General features: G+C 48.0%; 2 protein-coding genes across 3 annotated transcripts in view; one reads left to right on the top strand and one right to left on the bottom strand.

Annotated features, from left to right (window-relative positions):
• The window catches only part of MTCL1 (microtubule crosslinking factor 1), a 122,424-nt gene that overhangs the window by 94,490 nt on the left and 18,182 nt on the right, over positions 1 to 9,752 (bottom strand). The window lies entirely within an intron of this gene.
• Positions 6,794 to 7,072, top strand: LOC114901897 (40S ribosomal protein S27-like). The gene has a single exon (XM_029234107.1). It carries the CDS (start codon positions 6,794 to 6,796, stop codon positions 7,046 to 7,048), a length of 255 nt encoding a protein of 84 aa, XP_029089940.1. The 3' UTR covers positions 7,049 to 7,072.

Here is a 9,752-nt window from a genome sequence, read left to right as displayed (position 1 = left end):
TGTGTGTGTGTGTGTGTGTGTGTGTGTGTGTGTGTGTGTGTGTGTGTACAGGGCGAGGAGGGAGACGAGAAGGCTTACGAAGGTACCAGAACAGCCTATGCAGCCCCTCACAATCATGTCAAACCATCCCTCCCTCGAGAGGAAGAACACGACTCCACTGTCAAGGCCAGGGGCACGTGGACAGCACCACATGCCCATCTGGTTGCAGGGATGCTTCCCTCCGAAGCTGGGGGAGAGATGTCAGGCCAGACTGTGCACGTGGTCTCTCTCTCCCAGCCGGTGGTGCTCAACTGGGGGTAACTTGGGGCCCCTCCCTCCCCAGGGACACTTGGCTTTGCCCACAAACACTGGCACAAATGGAGGGTTGTTACTGGCATCCAGTGGGTGGAGGCCAGAGAGGCTGTTACGCATCCTACAGGGCACAGAGTGGCCTCCCGCGGCAAAGAGTTATCCAGCCCAAAACACCCGCAGAGCCGAGGCTGAGAAACCATCTCTGAGCGATGGCTCAGCAGTGATTCGTCGTGCAATCCCAATGTGCAATGTTATACGACAATGTGAGGGTTATGCGACACCTGGGCCCCATCACTTAGTGACCCTGGGAGTTACCTGGTTCAAAAATAAATCCAAACCCAAACCCTACACAAGAGAACCCCTGGAAACAAGAAACTCCCAGCGACACTTCAAAGTTGAAAAGGAAGCGAGCGGCCCAACCACGGACTCGGTTGGCCAGAAGGAAAGCATCTCATTTCACCCAGAGAAGTTCCTACGACTCCTCCAGGAGGAGCGTGTAAAGCTCTCGATCATTAAGAGCGTTTTAAACACACGCATTAGACCCAGACAGACAGGCACTTGTTGCATAAAATTACATCATCTTTAAACTGTCCTATTTGCTAGGAGCCACAAAAATAATGGAGGATTTTTCAGAAGTGACTTTGTTTCACTCATGAAAAACATTATTGCTAATCCCCGTGAATAAGCACAGATGATGGAACATCCACAAGCCTCTTCGCAGCCCCCTCCCCCCCCCAGCACCTTGACCAATAGTCCTGGGGCGGGGGGTATGGAAACGGTACCCGGTGCCGCAACGTACCACCCCTGGTTTCCCCCAAACAGCCCCCTCCGGCTCCCAGCCCTGCTCAGACTATGGTGAGACCTCCAGCCGGAAGAGGGGAAGCTGCGTGAGACGGGCAAACAACCACCAAGAGGCTACTCCAACTGTTCAGGGTTAAATCATCCACACAAGTATGGGCTTGGTGAGTAAATACAGCTTTGCCTGGGCTCCCAGCGTCCAAAGCTGAAGAACATCTATGCTCAAACACCAACCATCTGATGAACGCTTCTGTGTTTTGGACATTCCCTTGTCCCAGTCAACCTGCTGTGGGTCACAAAAAAGAACATCTGTGATGCTGGGGGACAAATGAGAACCAAGCCTCCCACACAAGCCTTCTCTCAGCACAGGAACTGACCAGCCCAAGGCGAAGCACCCTGGAGGCTCAAGGTCTCTCTCTCATTTCTCCCAGGCTCATCCTTATGTCAGGGATTCAAATGCTGGCAATCAACTGCTCAACAGCAAGACGTTCTGCACAGATGCGTAACTATATATACAGCTTGGCGTCTTTTCAATGCTGAATAATTTCTGACGACTGAAGGGGAAAAATGAAAACAGCTTCTTTGGCCCATGATCATACCACTCAATGTCTGATGGTTCTCACATGAGTCAGAGAAATGCCAAGACAGTGTAGTCGGGAAAGAGTCATACCGGGCAGCATCTTCTAAGCATTTCTATTTCTCTGGCTCTTGATTCTGCATTTGAGGATAAAAGTTATCCAAATCATATGGCGTCACGAACACCACGTACAGTGTACAAATCTGACAGACCACCCCCCTCCAGCATCAAATGTAAATTTTGAAAAGAGAAGTGTTATTTATTCCCGCATTACAAACTGGATGCGGTTAACTGTCCAGCGGAGTTTAAATTATCCAGAAATACGTGCTATGGCTACATATATATATTTTTTTTGGCCGTGCCGTGCAGCATGCGGGATCTTAGCTCCCCGACCAGGGCGTGGAGCCTGTGCCCCCTGCAGTGGAAGCGCAGAGTCTTACCCACTGGACCGCCAGGGAAGTCCCTCTGGCTACAGTTTAATTATTTTTTAAGAAAAGCCACATGAACTGTGTCTGTGTCACTGAAATTCACAAGCTCCTTATTTTAACAGCAGATGACAGGCTGACAGCCGCCCTCCACAGTATAAAAGATTCCCACGTGCCAGGACAGTCCATGCTGAGGGCAGAGGAAGGGCTGGGTCTTACATCTCTGGGCGGAGTGAGTGTGGCCTGAAGCTGATGGCCGCTCACACAGCATCGCTGCTTCTGCCTGAAAGGCCACCTGGGCACCCACAGTGATACAGGAAACAGGCAGAGAGGAGGCTACCTGCTCACAGGGACAACCGGGTGTGGCACGACCCCAGCGAGGGACCCCCTGAACCTCAGAGCTAACAAAACAGGGCGATCTGATGGCCCTCAGTCGTCATCAAAACATTAATACTTGACCTCACCTGGAATCTCAGGTCTGTATGAACTGTCCTGAGGCGATCACTTACAGAGTCAGAAATTCCCCGCCAAGAGATTTTAAGATAATGTTATAGCTCTTTCTCAAGATAAAGATGACAAAACCTTCACTCATTCAACAAATATTTACTGAGTGCTTGACAAGGGCAAGGACGTGCAGGCACACATATATACCCGATAAATCGGAGATGTGAGATCCGAAATGCCACTGAGGGATCCCGTGAGACCCTCAAACGGCAGGCTGGAGTAGACACCTACCAAGGAAGCACTTTCGAGATTTATACAGCTGAGTAATCGAAGCTGTGTGGGCAGAGATCAACAGAGCAGAACTGCACCCAGAAATAGACCTACACACATACGTCCCCTGATTTCTGACAAAGGTACTCAATGGAGCAAAGACAGCCTTTTCAAGAAATGGTACCAGAACTGGAGGCCCATAGGCAGAAAATGAACCTTGACCTGAGTCTCACACCTTATACAAAAATGAACTCAAAACGGACACCATGGATTGAAATGTAAAACGTAAAACTGTAAAACTTAACCCCACCCCCAAAAAAAACACAGGAGAAAATATTCAGAATCTAGGTCTAGGCAGAGCTCTGAGAATTGATACCATAAAAGGAAATATTTATAAATTGAACATCAAAATTAAACATTTGCCCTGGGGAAGACCCTGCTGAAAGCATGGAAGACAAATTGCAGAGCGGGAGAAAATACTTGTAAACCATTTATCTGACCAAGTATCTAGAAGAACTCCCCAAACTCAGCAGTTTAAAAAAAAAAACACACACAACAGTAAAATAAGCAATCTAATTAGAAAATGCGCAAAAGACATGAAGATGCCAAAGAGGACATACAGGTGGCAAATATGGCCTGAAAAGTTATCCAACATCATTAGCCATTAGGGAAATGCACATTAAAACCACAAAGAGATATCACCTATCAGAATGGCCAAAATGAAGTGACAACAGCAAATGACAGTGAGGACGCAGAGCAGTGGAGCACTTGCGCATGCCTGGTGAGAACATTAAGTGGTGCAGCCACTCTAGAAAATAGTTGGGCACTTTCTTAAAAAAAAAAAAAAAAAAAAAAAATGCAACTACCATGTGACCCAGGAACTGAGCATTTATCCCAGAGAAATGAAGGCTGATGTTCCCACAAAAACCTGCACACAGACGTTCACGGCAACTTTATTCATAACCGCCCTAACCTGGAAACGACCCAGATGTCCTTCAACCAGACTGGTTAAGCCCCCTGTCGTGCATGGTCACCGTGGACCACTCCTCAGCTATAAAAAGACGCTGGACTTCCCTGGTAGAGCAGTGCTTAAGAATCCGCCTGCCAACGCAGGGGACACAGGTTTAAGCCCTGGTCCGGGAAGATCCCACATGCCGTGGAGCAACTAAGCCTGTGCGCCACAACTACCGAGCCTGCGAGCCACAACTACTGAGCCCGCGTGCTGCAACTACTGAAGCCCCCACGCCTAGGGTCTGTGCTCCGCAACAAGAGAAGCCACCACAATGAGAAGCCCGTGCACCGCAACGAAGACTAGACCCTGCTCACCACAACTAAAGCCCGCACACAGCAATAAAGACCCGACGCAGTGAAAAATAAATTTTAAAAAATTTTAATTAAAAAAAAAAAAGCACAGACCACAGATGTGTCCACAACCTGGGCAAATCTCCAGAGAATGCTGCTGAGTGAAAAAAGCCAGTCCCCAAAGGTTACACAGTGTGACTCCATTTGTCATATTCCTGAAACGACACAATTATAGAAACAGAGACCACAGCAGTGGGTGCCAGGGGTGCAGGATGGGAGCTAGGACAGGAGGGAAGCGGGTGCGGCCATAAAAGATCAACGTGAGGGATTCCTGTGGTGATGGGACCGTTCTGTAGCTTGACTGAACCAATGTGATATCCTAGTTGTGAGATCATACCAGAGTTTTACGTTACCTAATAAAACTTGGGGAAGGGACTTCCTTGGCAGTCCAGTGGTTAAGACTCTGCGCTTCGCATGAGTTGGATCATGCAAAGGGGGCATAGGTTCAATCCCTGGTTAGGGAACTAAGATCCTGCACGCCCTGCAGTGAGGCCGAAAAACCAAAACAAACAAAAACTTGGGGGACACAGGGTAAAGGGTACATGGGACCTTTCTGTATTATTTCTTACAACTGCATGAGAATCTGCAAGGGCCTCATGAAAGAGTTCAGAAAAAGAGTGCTGGGGAAGGCTTCAAGAAGAAGGTGTCATTTCTGGGAGAATCTTAAAGGATGGGCTGCATGTCACTAAGTAGAGGTGGGACTCCAGGTACAGTCCGGGGGGAGCAGGGGTGAGGTGGGCTGAGAGGGCCTGTGCCCACTCTGAGGGTGAATTCTGCCCTCCTTCTTCCTATAATTTTCTCAGTAGAGATGAAAGCAGCAGCTTAATGAACACTTCCAAAGCAGAAATTAATTTTATAGAGCAGCATTAGTGGGTCAGAGCAAGCGGCGGATGCCCTTCCTCCTGGACCCACTCCTCCTCCGGCAGCTTCCTCAGTGGCCCCCCATCCAGGCGGCTGCACAGAGCTCCCGTCCACCCCTCCAGTGCCCACCTGCCCACCGGCCTCCTCCTTCCAAGTTCACAGCAAAGGAGGAGGTGGGGCTTGAGCCAAGGTCTAGAGGACAGAGGAGAGGGGAGGGTTGCTGGGTCAGAGGCGTGGGTAAGTCCCAGCCTGGCCAGGACCCACGGTGAGGGGGCCGCCCGGCTTTCACTAGCCTCATTGAAAACCTTGATATGATTCCACCTTGATTTCCCCAAGATATGGCTCCAGGGCCGGGTTCTGGGCACCAGCACAGGCCTCGACAGGCTCTCGCCCATCCCTTCCAACAACAGTGAATCAGCCATTAGTGCTATTTACGGTTGTTTAACTGCACACACACACACCCTTTCTTCCCAGACAGCAAGACTGCCATTTACAGCTAAAACATTTTATTTTTAAGTTTTTTTGGCTGTGTTGGGTCTTTGTAGCTGCGCATGGGCTTTGTCTAGTTGTGGCGAGCGGGGGCTACTCTTCGTTGCAGTGCGTGGGCTTCTTGTGGTGGCTTCTCCTGTTGCAGAGCACGGGCTGTAGGCACGTGGGCTCAGTAGTTGTGGCTCGCGGGCTCTAGAACACAGGCTCAGTAGTTGTGGCGCACAGGCTTAGCTGCTCCACGGCATGTGGGATCTTCCCGGATGAGGGATCGAACCCGTGTCCCCTGCACTGACAGTTGGATTCTTCACCACTGCGCCACCAGGGAAGCCCCATGGCTGAAGCATTTAAAGCTGTTCCTGCCAAGGCCTCCTGTGCTTCCTGCCCTGTTCCTCACCCTCCAGGCCTCTGAGCTCTGCATCTCCCGGACTTGGAGGTCATTCCCTTGGTTGATGGGGCTCTAGTCCAATCGTACCCCTGCCCTCGGGGTGTGGGCAGGACACACAAAGGCCGTTTCCCTCCAGATCCCTGTGTTGACACTGCATGCACAGGCACACACACACCCCAGACTCATGTTTCGGCGTTTGGGAAAAGGACTTAACCAGACACCTCCAGTTCTTCATGCTTCCACTCCATCCCATGTCACCTCGTTATTAAGTTAGCAGGCACGTAACTGAGACCACTCAGGACACCGGGGATTGCTCTCCCCATCCTGCTCTCTAGCTTGCCACCCTCCCTCCAAACTCAGGTCAGCAAAGTAGAGCAGGTGCTGCGTGTTCCCTGAGGCGCCCACAGAGCCCGCCAGGCTCCCACATAGGACGGCTGCCTCGTCCACCTGGCCTGCCCGTCCTTCTGTCCACTGACTGGCCAGGGCCGAGGCCTGAGTGACTCCACAGCGGCCGATGACAACCTGGCCAGGGTCCGGGAGGCGCCCAGGCACGAGGACTCTGCCCATACATGCTTCACACCCACTCACCCACACACATCTTTTTCTTACAAGGGGGACCACAAACTCTGAAATCACAGACAGTGCTATTGAAGTGTAGCATGACAGCAATAAAACCCTCTACTATGTATGTACACCTTTGTTTCCAGACATTATGGACACCTGATAGCCTGAATATAATGACACACAGAAAAAAGTCCTCACCCACTGGGTGAGAAAAAAGTAGAAAGACTGTCTTAATCCATTCAGGCTGCTCTGACAAAATGCCAGAGACTGGGGGGCTTAAAGAACAGACCTCACCTTTTCTGACGGTGACGACCTCCCCACAAGAACATGCCTCTCGCAAAGGATCTCCTTCATCCCTCTCCAGAAGAGGAGAAGAGGAAACACAAGAAGAAGCGCCTGGTGCAGAGCCCCACCTCCTACTTCATGGATGTGAAATGCCCAGGATGCTATAAAACCACCACCGTCTTTAGCCAGGCACAAACAGTAGTTTTGTGCGCTGGCTGCTCTACCATCCTCTGCCAGCCTACAGGAGGAAAAGCAAGGCTTACAGGAGGGTGCTCTTTCAGACGGAAGCAGCACTAAAAGCCCCTGGAATCAAGATGCATGGGAAACCACCCCAATAAACACATTTTGGATAAAAAAAATAAAAATAAAAAAGAACAGACATGATTTCCCACAGTCCTGGAGGCTGAGAAATCTAAGATCAAGATGCTGGCAGATTCCTTGTCTGGTGAGGACCCGCTTCCTGGTTCATAGACGGCCAGGTCCCAGTGTGCCCTCACGTGATGGATGGAATGAGGGTGCTTGTATGGGGTCCCTCTTAGGGGGACACTAATCCTTGTGAAGTGGGAGAGGCTCTGCCCTCATGACCTAATCACCTCCCACAGGCTCCACCTCCTCATAGCATCTAATTGGGGATTAGGATTTAACATGCACCTGGAGGCAACACAGACATTCAGGCCACAGCAGCCATCCCAAGAGAAGACAGTGAAGAGGAGGCACAACGTGGAGAAGCCATGAAAAGGAAAGGTTCTGAGGCCATCGGGGGTCGGGGAGCCACAGAAGGAGGCAAGGATGAAGTGCTGGGTCAGGAGACAGAGGACACATAGGGTTACTCCAGGGCCCAAGAACGGTCACATCCTGTTTTGGCAACATGGCACAGGGAGCCATCGTGAGCCCCACCCCCACTAAACAGCTAGGAATGTTAGAGAAAATGTAACAAGCAAAAATTTATACACAGCTGAACTCACACACACAAAGAAGGAAAATGCCCTAGTGTCCGCAGTGCCTAAGGGATTGGAAACCATGAGCACAAGGGTATGTGTTAAGGGGGGCAGGAGGGGATGGTGGGAGTTACCAGAAATAGGCCAGGGGTGTAAGAAGAGGCTTCGATCAATGCACCAAGGCAACCCATTGCAGAGATGCACCCCCCCACTGAAAGTAAATGAAAAATCACTCGAGGAGGGGAGAGTAAGCTTCTGCTCAGGACACTGGGTGGTGGAAAAAAATCTCCTTTGAAATATGAAAATACCCTAGGCCTATACAAGTTCAATGTCCAACTGACACCCATTTGGTACACAACTCCACAAGCCAAAAATTAAGGACTGTATTTGGACCAATGATACCACAAAGGCCTCCAGAAAAGACCAACACAAAAGCTCCCTAGGAGGACATTTCGACAAACTTCATGGAATTCCTACTAAGAAGGACTTGTAATAAAATCCACTGTTAAGAGTCACCAGATCAGACAAACTGAAGGCTTAGTAACACCAAGAACTCAACAGAACTGAAAAAGACTGACTTTAAAATGTTTAAAGATTTAAAGCAAGAACTATGAGATGATGAAGAAAGAAGAAACTATGAAAATAGAACAAGCAACTTTTGAAAACTTCTAGAAATGAAAAGTTAGTGGATGAATAAAACTGTAAAGAAGAGAATTAGTAACTTGGACAAGAAATTATCCAGAATGTAGCACAGAGAGATAAAAATATCTTAAAAAAAAAAAAAACAAAACAGGTAAGTGAGATGGCAGATGGAATAAGAATGGCCAACATAAGGCCCACATAAGACTAACAGGAATTCTAGAAGAAATACAGAGGATGGGGAAGAAACATGATTCAAAGAGATAGTTTCACTACAGAAGACTATTCAAACAGTGAGAATTTTTCAGAGTTTATGAAAGACAAAAACTCAGATTGACAATGAGTGTTGAGTAAAATAAAAATAAATCTAGATACATTTGATTCAAACTACAGAATACCAAACATGCAGAGAAAAGCTTAAAAGTAACCAGGAAGTAAGGACAGATTATCTACAAAAATGAGAATTATCTAACAGCAGACCTCTTGATAAGCAAAATAGGGCCAAAAGATAATAAAAATACTATCTTCAAAGTGTTAGAATTCTATGCCCAACTAAATATCTTTCAAGACTGAGTATGAAATAAAAGTATTTTAGACAATATCATTTACTGAAATAAACCACTAAAAGATCTATTAATAGTTCAGCAAGAAGGAAACTGAACTCAGAAGGAAGGAGCAACACTCAAGAAGCAATGATAACAGACTGGAAAATGTGCAAATGAGTCTAAATAAGAATCAGCTATGAAATTAGTCAGCTTAGGTGGGGAGATGATTTTAAAAAGATGAAACTGAAATACTGGGTAACAATAGTATGAAAGGAGTTGGAGTTGAAGCTTTCTAAGATGCTTGTATTATTCAGGAAAAGAATATAGATAGTGATTAGTTTTAGACATTGAGAAACATGCATGTTAAAAACGTAAGAGTGATCATTAAAATAATAGTAATAGAATGTATAACTTCCTAACCAAGAGAGAGAACACAGGAATTAAAAACTCAGAGAGGGGTCTTCCCTGGTCGCGCAGTGGTTGAGAGTCCACCTGCCGATGCAGGGGACACGGGTTTGTGCCCCGGTTCGGGAAGATCCCACATGCCGTGGAGCGGCTGGGCCCGTGAGCCATGGTCGCTGAGCCTGTGCGTCCGGAGCCTGTGCTCTGCAACGGGAGAGGCCCGCATACCGCCAAAAAAACAAAACAAAACAACAAAAACAAAAACTCAGAGAGAAATCAACATTAAAAAATAGAGGGATTTGCCTGGCAGTCTAGTGGTCCTATGCAGGGGACCATGTGTAGGTTTGATCCCTGGCTGGGGAGCTAAGATCCCACATGACTTGTGGCCAAAAAAACAAAACATGAAACTGAAGCAATATTGTAGCAAATTCAGTAAAGGCTTTAAAAATGGTCATCAAAAAATCTTAAAAAAAATAA

The sequence above is a fragment of the Monodon monoceros genome, unplaced genomic scaffold (genome assembly GCF_005190385.1).
Source record: "Monodon monoceros isolate NGI ecotype Baffin Bay Population unplaced genomic scaffold, NGI_Narwhal_1 Super_Scaffold_1, whole genome shotgun sequence".
Classification (NCBI taxonomy): domain Eukaryota; kingdom Metazoa; phylum Chordata; class Mammalia; order Artiodactyla; family Monodontidae; genus Monodon; species Monodon monoceros.
Note: the sequence above shows the minus strand (reverse complement) of the source record. Positions and strands in the feature narration are given on the sequence as shown.